General features: G+C 38.0%; 1 protein-coding gene across 18 annotated transcripts in view; it reads right to left on the bottom strand.

Moving 5' to 3' along the window:
• PARD3 (par-3 family cell polarity regulator) overlaps positions 1 to 13,210 on the bottom strand; it is a 452,171-nt gene that overhangs the window by 10,272 nt on the left and 428,689 nt on the right. For 17 of the 18 annotated variants that reach the window (XM_039380698.1, XM_039380695.1, XM_039380704.1 and 14 more), the window contains one exon: positions 4,768 to 4,888. In XM_039380698.1, the coding sequence (XP_039236632.1) occupies positions 4,768 to 4,888 (121 nt within the window). Of the gene's footprint in view, positions 1 to 3,706; positions 3,724 to 4,767; positions 4,889 to 13,210 lie in introns of all 18 variants that reach the window. The other variant, XM_039380709.1, reaches the window with a different exon arrangement.

Below are 13,210 nucleotides of genomic sequence, written 5' to 3'. Positions count from 1 at the left end.
AAAAAATGTTAAAATATAAAACATTAGAGTCTCAATCTTAAAAAAAAAAAGCTATTATTTTATGAAATCCTTTGCAGGTTTGAAACAGAATGGATATTATCTACACAGCTGAAGAGGAACTACCTGTGGAGAGGCTGCCCTGCATAACTTTGGTGTCCTCTCCGAAACAAACTGGGGTAGGAGAAACTGCAATTTAGCTCCTAAGGTATTTGTGAACTGCAATGCTCCATCAGATATTGCCTAGTATTTTGCATAAAATATCCTAAAAGAGACTCTTGAAATGCACTAGTAATAGAAAGAATTAATATATTATTTCTCTTTCTCATTAATGTGTTGAGTAATTCTACATAACTTACAGCCTGATATAAACTTTACAGTGTTTGTATTTAATGTATCCTGTTATTAATTTTTTCCAGGTAATATTAATATGCACTTGAAGTTACAGCAATAAAAATCGAGTTTGTTTTTCTTAAAGAATTTTAGGTTATTAGAATTCATTATGGCTTTGAGTAGGTCAAGGACTTGAATATAGGAATAAGATACAAGCATCATAAACAGATAAGAAACAATTTTTTTTTCCCATAAGTCTCTTAGAGACAAGATCTATACACCAACAAACAGCTGAAAAAAACCAAGCACAGTCCCTGAATTTTCCGAGCCTTTATTTATCAGGTCATGCATTAGTATATTATTAGGACTCTTAGAGTCTTTCCTCCATGAAAATCATACAATTATTTGCCTTTCCCAAATTTGTGCATATGATTAAAGCTATACTCAGATGAGTCAGGTATCATATTTATTTTGACCCAGTTAGCTGTTATCTTTAGAAAATAAAACATCTTTTTATTTGACTCCTAAATATTTAGAGTTTGCTCAGCTGCTCTCTCAATGTCAATTTTTTCCTATCATTCAAATAGATCCAGGATGACTGGAGATGAATGTATTTGTGAATGGAATTTGCCACTTTCCATTTTCAGCACCAATTACTTTATCAAATTTGAAGACATAAACCACTAACTTTTGTCCCTCCTGCATCTTTGTGGGGTTTTTTGATCAGTTGTGCTTCAACAAGCAGGACAGGCAAGCAGCTGCAGTAGTTTCCACGGATTTAAAATGCTCTTTCTAAAAATTGTATTGTTCACTCCTATAACATTTAGGGCTATAGTGCAGTGGTTCTATTACTGAAGGTGTGTGGGGGGAGGGTCTGTTAATCAAGATGTGACTATGCAAAAATACAAGATATAGAACAAATTACGACAAAAATCTCCCCAAGCCTGGGACTGGTATAAGGAAGGACAAACCTCAGCAGACCTAACACAAGCCAGAAAAGCCCAGAAACCAGAGGCTCAACTTTGGTATTGAACAGAAAAATCAGCCCCAAAAGAATCCTGCGTTGGAATAAAAATGTCATAGCAACAGCAAGGGCCTTAAATATTAGTACACATAACTGTAATCCCATGCAATTCTACATGCCCAGATACATGTCTGCAAACTCTGACTGGAACTAACACCAGCAGGATTATTTTATTTTATTTTTATTTTTTTTTCCATGCAGCATCAGGCCTATAGTATTGCTCTTGAAAGCCTCTTGTATGTTAGTTTTTGAAACACACACACACACACGTGAGCACGCACACACAAAAAAAAGTGAAGCCATATAAGAGCAAAAACCCTTTATGAAGCCTGAGAAAGTTATCTTAAAATAAACAAATGCAAAAATCTTTTCCATAAAGCTTTGAATCAAAACTGTAGAACCACTGGATTTCAGAGACGGCTCAGTATTGCAACATTTAGGCAGTTATTTAAACCCTAACAGCGTGTCATTCAAATGGCCTTGAGCAGAAATGTTACGCTGTTTAATAGACGGTGTCATCTCATTCCAGTGCTATCACTTTTTGTGTCTGTTAAGCTGCCTGATGCAGTGTGAACACTCACAGGCAGTCAAGTATTTTGTTTACTGGCAGGGCAAACACAGCCAGGCAAAAAGTCTGGCTGTGCTGCTCATCTACGGAGAAACGACCTTCACCTGACGGGCACATGCAGGAAGGGAAGGGGCCAGGCACCAGTGTCGCTGCCACAGAGCCAGTGTGATGTAGTGCTCCATGGTACAGAGATCTGCCTCCAACCCATGGAGGAGACTGAAGGTATCTGTCACAGGTAACTGTACTCTGTGTCACAGGTCATTAATAGTCTGGGATGGATTGGAGTTGGAGAGGTTCACAGGATCATTTTGATAATATATTAGTGGGTTTCTGAGGTATTGAGCTCCTCTGAATATCCTCAGAGCTGCCAGATTTCCATCAGCATCCATTACTTACACTGCAAACTTCATGTTCATTTATATTTCCTTAAAGTAACCAACAGTCCCACATCACATCAGCACTTTGTTCCCTATCCTCATCTCTCCCATCATCTTGCTAATGAGAAATGCAAACTACTTATCACCTAGCTTACACTTCTCAGAGAGTGGGTTTTTCCTGTCTGTCCAAACCAGGTCAGAGTTGGCTGCTGTCAAGCGGCTCTGAGGCTTCTCTGGATGTAAAGTTCTTTAGTTTATGTAGGCTGCACAACCCATCTCCCTCAGGTGAAAATACACTTTTCAACAATGGTCCACATACAGGTGCACTTTGCACTGCTGTGGTTTGGAACCAACAGCTTACAGACGGATTGAAAAGACAGCAATGTATGTATTTAAGTATTTTCCAGCATACATACTATAAACCACTTTTGCATTTTTTTGTATCATTGGTATTTAATAATACGTCTGGATCTATTTTGTGAGTGTGTCTTAAGAAAGTCCATCATTTTGGATTAATATGTTAAAGTAGTACACACTCCTTTAGAGAGAAGGTTATGGCTCTTTAACACTGAAATGGCTATGAAGTGCTGAAATGGATGAGATCATTGCTTTATCCTTTCCAGGCATTGTGATCTTGAAAGGCTGGAGTACATGATGGAAAAATAAAATTATAATTCAAAAAGACTCTGGGCCAATTTTTTTTAAAGTACTTATCTAAAATAAAACATTTGGTCACCTATGTATTTAAAAACAGAGCAGCTCCTACAAAAGCAACAATAAGCTCCAGAATTAATATTAATACATTAAACTGAATTAGTCACTTTGAGCTCATTTGCATGATCTGTAGAAGGGGAGTAAACAGAGAAATCCCATTTGTTTGAGTAAGAGAAAAAAGAAAGGTCAGTGTTCTGACCCACAATTTAGGAAATTATTCCATTCCTAAGGTAATCAGTCTGTCATCCAAATAATTCCCTTTGCTCACTACAAGAAACGATAATAAAAGCCAACTTGACTGTCTAAAGTTGCTATGGCATTTAGATATACAACAATTTGGCCCATGACCTTCAGTAGGTAAGTTCCCAAGTCTACAAGAGTGCAAGTTTTTCTCATACACAGTTTTCCCAAGAATGTTGCTCAAATCTCTCATTTAGAGAGTGAAGAGTAGTTGATATGCATAATGGAAAGTATCTCTACTACAGCCCAAATTTACCCCCAAACTGGTAAACTATCACTGTGGTGGACTATCACAATATCTTCCCCACATTAAATAGAAAACCTCTGGTCATAAAGAAAATGTTTATATTAATTTTTCAGACAAAGTTAGAGGTTTTCTAAAATGGGAAAAGAAAAGCCTATATCCTGATACTGTATGTTAAGCAATATTAAGTCATTTAGGGACACATTTACCTTTGTTCCTCTCCATGCTGCATGTCAAAAATATCACAGGTTCAAGTTGGTGAGTTTAAGATGGTCAAGGACACAAAGACCCAACAAAAAACAAAAAACGTCTTCCACATCCACCACAACAGGCAAACAAAGATGACATATGCATTAGGATGTTACCTAGGTATGTTGCCTAAGTTGTTCTCAATGACTTCATACACAGAGATGGCTCTTCAGCTAAGAGTCTTCCCACCTCGTTCTCGTGTGCATCACAATGCTAAGTAACAATAACCCATCACCTACACCGGCTTTGGAGGAAGCTGTGAGAGTTACTGCTGTTGTCATCATACAGTTCCCACTTTTTTGGGAACACAAGCAAGTTGTTCACTGTCTTTATCATAGAATTTTCAACAAAATTAGAGTATTTGTCACATGTTTAAAAGATCCTAATTTAGGATATGTAATTTATTAAAAGGCAACGCTGATTCATTCAATTATGTTAAACAAGATAAGCACGTGAATTTACATAATTGTATCACGTTGCTAGATCAGATTGAACAGGATTCAAATGATCAATTAGGATGTATATCTCGATACAGAACTGTCTCGGCTAATGTAAGTGGCAAAGGGCTACTATTGTAAAGTGTGCATATCCCTCCTTTTTTACTGTGAAAAGACATAGCTCTGCCTTTTATGAAAATAATCACGCTGATATTGTTTCAGAGAAAATACCATTTACAAGGTTACACGTTCTCTCTAAATTATTTATTGTTAGTATGCATTTTATTCTGATTTTCCTTGAAAATTCCAGATTAATTGATATCGCCTTTGAGGCAAAAAAATTCAAGTAATAACTCACAGAGTCAAGGGTCTAAACACAGAGCAAATAATGCTATCTGCATACATGACAGATGGCTGAAGAAGTTTAGAAATGAAATAAACATCAATGAACTGAAAACAGGGATTACAGCAAGGGCAGAAGTGTGGAGACAGAGGACCCTGTCTTCCTCTCTATCTGCTCCCAACCGGCTCAGAAACAGCACCAGTCAGCCAACCTTCCCAGATTTGACAGGCTCCACACTTACCCACGGCTGCTCAAAACTGTAAGTACGTCTCCTGTCCTCTACATCCTCGTCTTGCTTTGCTTGCTGAAACTCTTGTCTCAGGCGCTGTATCCGGTCGTGGTTGTTAGGAGTCGACCTGTTGCTAAAAGAAAGAGGATGGAAATGATCAATACACTTGGGAAGTGCCACCTGTGACTGAGACTTCTTAACGTGGGACTGCTACTACAGCGCAGGACTACAGACTCAGAGATAATTCACAAGCATTTAGTACAAATATATTTAGTTTTTAAAAGATTATTAATGTTGTTTGACTTATAAAGAAACTTCTGATGTTGTAAGGATAAGACAAATGAGGATATTTCTAAAAATCATCCAAAGTTGTTGGCGTCTCTTTAGTATATATCAGTCTTAGAAACAAAGAGGAATAGACGCACTAGTGTCAGATGTAAAATAAAGGGAAATTAAAAGTCCTAGTGATCTCTGTTACTGAGTAAACATGAAAGATACTTTCCCCTAATCAATAAACTGTAGGTAGTACTGTCAGATCTTTATTCACATCAAATTAATTACAAAGTCTGAAGGCTCTACCTATACAAAATTTGGTTATTTTCCCCAATCAATAAGAGTCTATCATCCCTTAGTTCTGTTTTTAACAAGTCTTTTAAATTGATCAGTCTGAAACCATTAAAAGGCTCGGGGGCCAGTAGTAAGCAATCCCTTTGACAGCGCCCTAGGCAGGAATGCATCCGGGCCTCAGCCCCACAGATCTTGGCTGAGGAGGGCTCAGACCCTGAGGTACCACTACAAATCAGCACACCCAGAACCTTGAACCCTTGAAAACCATCAATTTTTCACAGTGTCTGGTAATCCACTCTTCACAGCCCAGTATGTGAAATCACAATGAAAAATGCACAGGAATGGCTTATTTCAGGGAGCAGGGGGGAAATGGATATTTATTAATTGTGTTGACGTTTCTCCAGCTCTGCAGCTCCCACCTGACCTCTACAACCCCACTGTATTTCAAACATGTTAATGTGGGAATCATAGGAAGCCTGACAAACAAACAGGTTATATCAAGACTAACCAGAAGCATTTTAATCTTTTATTATGGACTCCTTGTGCCCTGCATTTCATTGTTTGTTTCAAAAGAGCTGATGAAGAATGGACAGCTATTACTTTGTTTCAAAAGAGGAGTCTGCAGAGAGACAATGGAAAGCAATTCCATAGATTTCTGTTCTTGGACACAGGGAACAATAAAACAGAGTGAATTTATATCCCGTGTCTTCTCTCGTATAAAAAGAGACAGTTCTAGACTCCATTTGTGGCTGTTTTTGGTGTCTTGTGGGACTGGCAGGTGCAGGGGATTGGAGGTTGTAGATGTTTGAGACGTTACCTCCCATTCTTTTCAGTGCCATTAAATAGTTTATCAGTGCTTGGTTGGCCAGACAGAAAAACCAGTACGGCTCTAGCAAAGGCTAAGTTTTAAAAGGTTTGGGTTGATTATTTTTTTTTGTTGACACCAAAGGCAAAGAAAAGGAAGGAATTTAGAGAAGTGTTTTCTTCCATGCTTCCCCCCCCAAATGAGAGCTTTAAGAAATGCTTTATTTGTAGAGTAAGTCAACTTCTATGTGCAAATTACCCTTTTGAAAAGTACAATTAAAAGAAAGCTTTATTTAGAACAGGTGGAAATGAAACACTGGTAGTTTCAAAATTTCCACATCATTGTACATGTGTTGCTAATTTTATTTCCTTAATTCAATTTAATTTTGTGAAAGCGCTTATCTCCATTTACAGTTTTATATTATGTAAATTTATTCCTTATTGTCAAATTCTGCCCAGCTTTAGTATGCAGCCCCTTGGTTTTTTTTCCCCATGCATTGCTATACACTGCACATTGTAAATAGATTCATCAAAATCCAGTGCATGACGTACAAACTACTTTTAAACGGTCTGTTGGTTTTTAAAACGGGCATTGTTAATCCAACAAACAAGTAGTCCAATGCTTTCTACACAGATAAGTGTTTTCTGCACAATAAATTGCACTTAAATGTAGCAAAATACAGTAAGTATTAGTATTTCAGGTATAATAATATATGTTTGAAAGAGAAACACTGTTGAATTTCAGTGTAAAAATTACTAGAAAAGCAACATAGACGGACACCTTGACGTAGTCAAGATAATGGATAAATAAGCCGCCTTTCATAATCAAGATTGTTTCGAACTCTAAGGGATTACAATGCAAAAGTGGCACTGAAGCAACTATGCAATGGCAAACAGAAGGCAAACCCCCAAAGTACTGCACTAAATCCTGTGCATTATACAGAACAGACATACTGTACCAGCCCCAAAATGGGCTGTTGGAAGGGTTATTACAGATATGAGGACTTCTCCACATTTTGTGATAGATATTCAATGAAACGATTACATCAAAAGAGGAATAGCAAGCAAATGCAGTGTCCATGCCATGAAGCCAAAATGTATGTCTTTTTCTGAACAGCAAAGGCATGAATTTGACACTCTCTGCACTGCAGAGATGGAATAACAAAGGACAAGGAGGATCCTGGGAATTATGATTAACTTGTCTCCAGACCTAAGAACTTATTCAAATGACAAAAAAAAAAAAAGAAAGAAAAAAAAAAAAAGAAGTCAAGCTGATTTAAGAAAAGTTATTCAAAGTTATTAAAGGTTTGATAATGGCAGAAGAGATAAATCTTTTAACAATATTTCTATTTTATCTGAAAAGCAAGGGACATGACCCAAATTTAGAAAATTGCAAAAGAAGTGAATTATGAAAAGGACTATTTCACAGAAAAGCAAGAGCAAAAATTAGAAAAAGGCACTTCTGTATCCACTCAAATTTCTTTGTGCTCAAAATGTCTGGGAGAAACAGAAAGTGACTTCAAATCAGTCATTCTGTAATAATAAAAAAATTACATATTTTCATTTAGAAGAGGAAAAGGGAAAAGGCAGGCAGCTAAGGAGGGGCTACGATACTTTTCTTAAAAGATTGAGGGTTTAGACTATATCTCAGATTGGCATCCTTTTGCTTCCATTTTCATTTCAACCTTATTCTGATTCTCTAGGTCAAATTACAGCTGCCCTAACCTTCTCACTAGCAAGGGTTTGCACATCTCTGTCCTGGCCTGCCATGCTGTCTCCTGTTTCTTTTCATGCCTCTCTTTATCCAGTTACTTTCATCATCAGTGCTTTTTTGCTATGTTTTCTATGTCTCCCTCTGCACTCCCCCTGCACTCAGGGAACACTTGGTACACCCTCTTGATATTTCATTCAACTTCCAAGTAGTACTTCCAGAAGGAGAGAAATGCAAAAATCATAATCACAATAAGAAACTGTTAGAATGAAAATTTTGGAGGCAACAGTGCAAACCGAACTTCATTCCTCTTCAGGTCCTGAGATATTCTGCTCTATCTACAACTCTTTATGGTAGTCACATCATTATCCCTTGGGACAGAGCTAAACAAATTATATCTTGTGAGAAGTGTCCTTAGCCAGTCTAAAGCAAAATGAATTTTGACTTATTGGATGAATTGACCCAAGAGAGGTAGGGTCATATCAACAGACTATTAGGGTGCAGCTGCAGGTGTTCCTGTTGCTTAAATTCCCTTTTGCAGATGTATGGTGCAAGTCCTCAAAAGCTCAGTTTAAATGTACCACATTTTGTTTGAGTCTTCCATTCAAATGAACCAAAAATCTGAGGGCAGATCCACCTCAAATAATTCAGGACTACTAGCAGGAAGAAAGGAATGTAACTTGAAATCCATCCAAAGTCTATTGAAGATTTGACCTATGCTAGCTTTAAACTTTTTAGCAAAACTGGAATTACAACTCTACAGTAACCACAGCTTGCCCAGACAACGCTTCCCTATGCCTACTTAATAACAGAATGCCTGTGAATTTACGGAAGACAATTAGCACCTCCTAGCATCAGATGCCAGCGACGCTCTTCTATCAAAGTGCTAGCAATATTAAATGTTCCTAAAAGAAATAAAAATCGAGGAAAGGCTTTTAGGGCCAAAGTTTACTTGGGTTGCAAAGTGGCTGGGCTTTCTTGTGTCACAGCTCTACTTGGCACCCCATTGCCTTCCATCTGCAGATGGCACATTTCACAATCAGTTATTTTGTGAGTGCTGCTTTAAAACACATCACCACCAGCGTGGGCTAAAAAATGCAACTGTAAGCAAGGCTTAGATAGGCCAGAGCTGTCACATATTTCCAGAAGCAAACAGTTGCAGCAATGACCATCAGAGTCGCAGATCATTAAGCAATGTCTTAGTGTGATGTCATGCACTGATGTGCAGAGTTGTATTCCTTTCAAAACAGACAGATTTTCAAGTGTGATAAAGTAGATACAAACATGCTACGGAACAGGGATGAGTGAAGCTTTGGAAAAAAAATTATTGGCCTGAAAAAGCATGGAAAAGGGTCTTAACAACATCACCAGGCAGTTGCAACATGACTGGAATAACCAAAAGGTTAGTAAACAAACAAGAGTTCTTTACACCTTGAAATCTTTTATCACACATTTGAGCTGCCAGGACCTCACTGTCCTAAGGAGCTGCTTGGATCTCTGGATAACAGTTATAAACCACAGATGGATTCTTATTTGCTTCAAGCTGGTAAATAACTATCACCCATTTCTATAATACAAATTCCTTTTCATTTGGCCAGATTACTTGTGTCATTAAAAATCAAGAGCTGGATTTGAATCTACCTCTATATTTACACATAGAGAGGAGCAGCTAAAGAGTTTATTTCTATTCTGTTGAGGACTGACAATGTCCTCGGTCTGGTGGCCACGCTGTAGTTGGCAGCACATATCCTCACCAAAGTTCAGAACAAACTGAGCCTCTACAAAATTGGCCCCTTTCTTCAATGCTTGAGCAGGATGAAACAGCCCAACAGAAAGCAGAGTGGTGATAATGTAACATAAAAACTTCTGCTACATTTACTGAAACTCGAGCAGCCTCTCACCACAGCATTTAAGCCCAAGCAGATGGATTTGTCTGTTTCAGATGGCCCTTGAGGGTGAATAAGCAGAAACTGTCAAGTTGTTTCAAAAAGTCAGGGACATGAAACAAAATGGAAGTATGCCCTTTACCAGCCTTAAAGTTATCACCATATTCCAACGCACAGTCTGCTGGTTTGTTCACTTTGAACAGATTTGTTAATCATCAGTGACACAGATGACTGTGCCCACACACAGGGGGCCGATGAGGGCTGAAGAGCAACAGAGTTTGCACCGTCTCCTTCCTGCCACAAGCTTGCCAGAGCACGTTGGTCTTTTCCTATTATTTTGTTCTATGGTTTATTTTTTGACATCTAAATACCACTCCTCAAGCTTAAATTAGTGTAACCAATTTGGCTGGTCCTCTCCTTCCAGTGTGCCCCACATATGGTCCTTCTCTGAGACATCAGGGAATAGATTTTTCATGAACACATGGATATTAACACATATAGACATGGTACACAAACAGGAGCAACCATGGATGGCAGGCGCTGTAGAAAAGAGCTGTTGCATGATTACCAAATTGCTATAGTCAGTCTGAGAAAAAAATGAGCTGAGCAACAGATCAAATTTGTTAGACTACAAATGTACCTGTAACAGGGTTGCATCCTGGAAAGAGGCATAGAAAGGCTTACCCCACACTACTTTTGTTTTTCTTAAGTGTCAAAGAATTTATTGAGAATAAGGCATAAAAAGGTAGGGGAGAGGTGTTAAAAAACAAAAAAATGTATCAATTACAAAACTCCAAATAAAAATAGCTTCTCTGCACAAGCTTCATTAAGTTTTATCAGCTAGTATCTTGGGTTTTTACACTCAAACCACAGGTCATAAATTCACAGTAAATCCCCCATATGTTCACCAAACACCTGAATTCAATTTCTCTTCTAGTTGTAAGAAATGGAATGTGCTGCTCAAATTAATTATGCATGCAAAGTTAGTTTCTAACAAGGGCAGCTTCTTGCATGCTGAAGGGTATGCATCCTATCTGAATTTTTTTCCCCCAGATCTCTTTCAATCTTGGCTTATTTCTACTGTTCACAAGGTTATAAAAATCATCCTCTCTTGCCATTTTGTATTTGCTAAATGAACAAAGAGCATTATATATCCTTTAAAGTCTGCAGATTTGAAAGGCAGTTAAATTCAGGGATTGGCTTAATGTGACAAGCAAGATATAACATGTTACCTGTACACATACCTACATATTTCAGCATAGTAATTCCATCAAAACAGGATTTAAACTTTAGGATTTATGTCAATATGTATGCATGTGAAATCAACTCATTGGGAATTTTTATGTCATTCCAGTTTACTTTCTCAGTGGTAGTTATCAACTGCAATACCATAAAGAAGTCACACAAGTCCTCAAATGCACTCGCTTTCTTCAGTGAATAAAATTAATTTTCAGATTTTGACATTGTGTTTTGATGATCATTTTACACTATTTCAACAGAGTAAATAACTAAAAATTAAGAAGATACACCTCTCTTCTCTGGGTTAAAAAGGTAACCTCGAATGCTCTAAACTCAGCACTCGCTTCTGATGTGATGGCCATAAACAACGTGAAGAGGTGGAGCTGATGGGGAGGTCACTTCACCACAACAGTCTCTTCAAACTTTCCAGGCTAGATTTCACTTTGAGTCCCTCTGTGGCCCTTCTGTAGCAGGGCCATCATTTTACAACCAGTGAAATCTGAAGAATGCACCCAAGACCCTTTTTATTGCCACCATCACTCTTCCTTATTAGCCTGTCAGAGCCTGCACACCGGAGACAGAAATCCAGTCTTACTTTTCAGTGGAATTCTTCTACTAAAAGGAAAAGCAGGGATTTTAGGAGCTTGCTATAAACATCTGAAAACAGATACTCAGCTACCGGGTTATCACAGAGTCTCTGCCTTACTTTAGAACTGTTAGATTTTGCAGGTATAAGCCAAGCCAATTTTCAGCCACACACAACTTGTTACAGCTGTTGTCATAGGGTATTGCATTTTCTGAGTCAGGGAACAAGAAAAAAAAAATAAGAACAGGAAAAGAAAAAAGAGAACACCACATGTAACCTAAAAAAAAAAATACAAAATATCTCACTGTGGATTTCTCATGAAGGTGTTAAAGAAATAGCAGAAGTACACATGGAAAGATTTAATCAATCAGGAAAGAAAAAAAAATAGAAAAGGAAAAAATACCAGTGATCAAGCAAAGGAGGAATTTGCATTTTTGATTCTAAATTAAATACAAAATTAATTCAAAGTCAGGTGGGGCGAAATGGGCTCTGACCTGCTAAGAATCTTCCTATCCTAACTGGAACAGACAATGATGGCTCCAATGCTTTTAGGTCTGATGAACATCCACAATTAGGCTATTTTGTGTCAATGTGAGGATTGCCTGGCACAGTAATACAAAGACATTTAACAAAGACCACAGAGAAGAAATCCTCTCCTGGACCTAGCTGGCCATTCCTGTGCCAGCAGAAGGGATCATTGGAAGACCCCTAGCAGGCTTCAGGCCATGTCAGCCTTTGTTTCAGTTTAAGCTAATCCAGCTGCTTTGCTAGAAACTGCTTAGTGAGAGCTCCCTCTGCTCTGCTCTCTGAAGGAGACATGGGGGCACAATTCTTCAGCAGAGGGGCAGCAAGGAGCAGCTAGGGAGCAGTCACTTCTCAAAGCACGGCAGAGATCTCCAAGAAGGAACATCTGTCTGTAGCCAGCACCACCTGTGAGGTGTGAATGTTGTGATGCAGGTATAACCCAGCTCATTCCAGCACACCTTGCACGACTCAGCTTCTGCTCAGCTTTTGTTCTGTGCTGACATTATGTTTTAAATCATAAAATCTGCTTCAGAGCCCAACTGTAGCCAACAATGGAGTGGAGAAAAAGCATGTGTCTTTTCATGGGAGGAGTCTAGTAAAATTAAAATAGAGAGAAAAAATAAGATCCTCATTGCACCATTTGATTTGCAGGATGCATCAAAAGTAATATTCAAATTATTCAAATGTTTCAAATTTTTGAATTTGAAAAAAGATTGGAAAAAAAAAGTTATTCAAATAGCGCACTGTTACACTATATTTGTAAATGGTGAAATTTAGCAGTCTTACAATGCAAACCCCCACTTCTTTAAAAGTACTTAGGTCTTGCTTAATTCCTTGACATAAGTTATACTGGAAACCCCCAAAACATTTGACGTTGTTTTATTTTGCTATAATCACAGAAAACACTGAGCAAACAAGTACCAGGGTGTTGCAACTAGCAAAACAAAATAGAATGTTTCTGACTCTAGTGAACACTTGCTTTCAATAAAAATGACATCTTATTTTAAAGTATTAATTAAACTCCAGTATCAAGCTGTACATCACCAGACGAACACTGATATGTGGACTAAAACATCTCTTTAAAATGCCTGAACATTAAAAAAGATAATACATTACACCAAGTTCACATCCCTTCCG

The sequence above is a fragment of the Pipra filicauda genome, unplaced genomic scaffold, assembly GCF_003945595.2.
Source record: "Pipra filicauda isolate LSUMZ 115617 unplaced genomic scaffold, ASM394559v2 scaffold1_size10287979_pilon, whole genome shotgun sequence".
Taxonomy (NCBI): domain Eukaryota; kingdom Metazoa; phylum Chordata; class Aves; order Passeriformes; family Pipridae; genus Pipra; species Pipra filicauda.
This window is presented reverse-complemented; position numbering and strand designations above follow the sequence as displayed.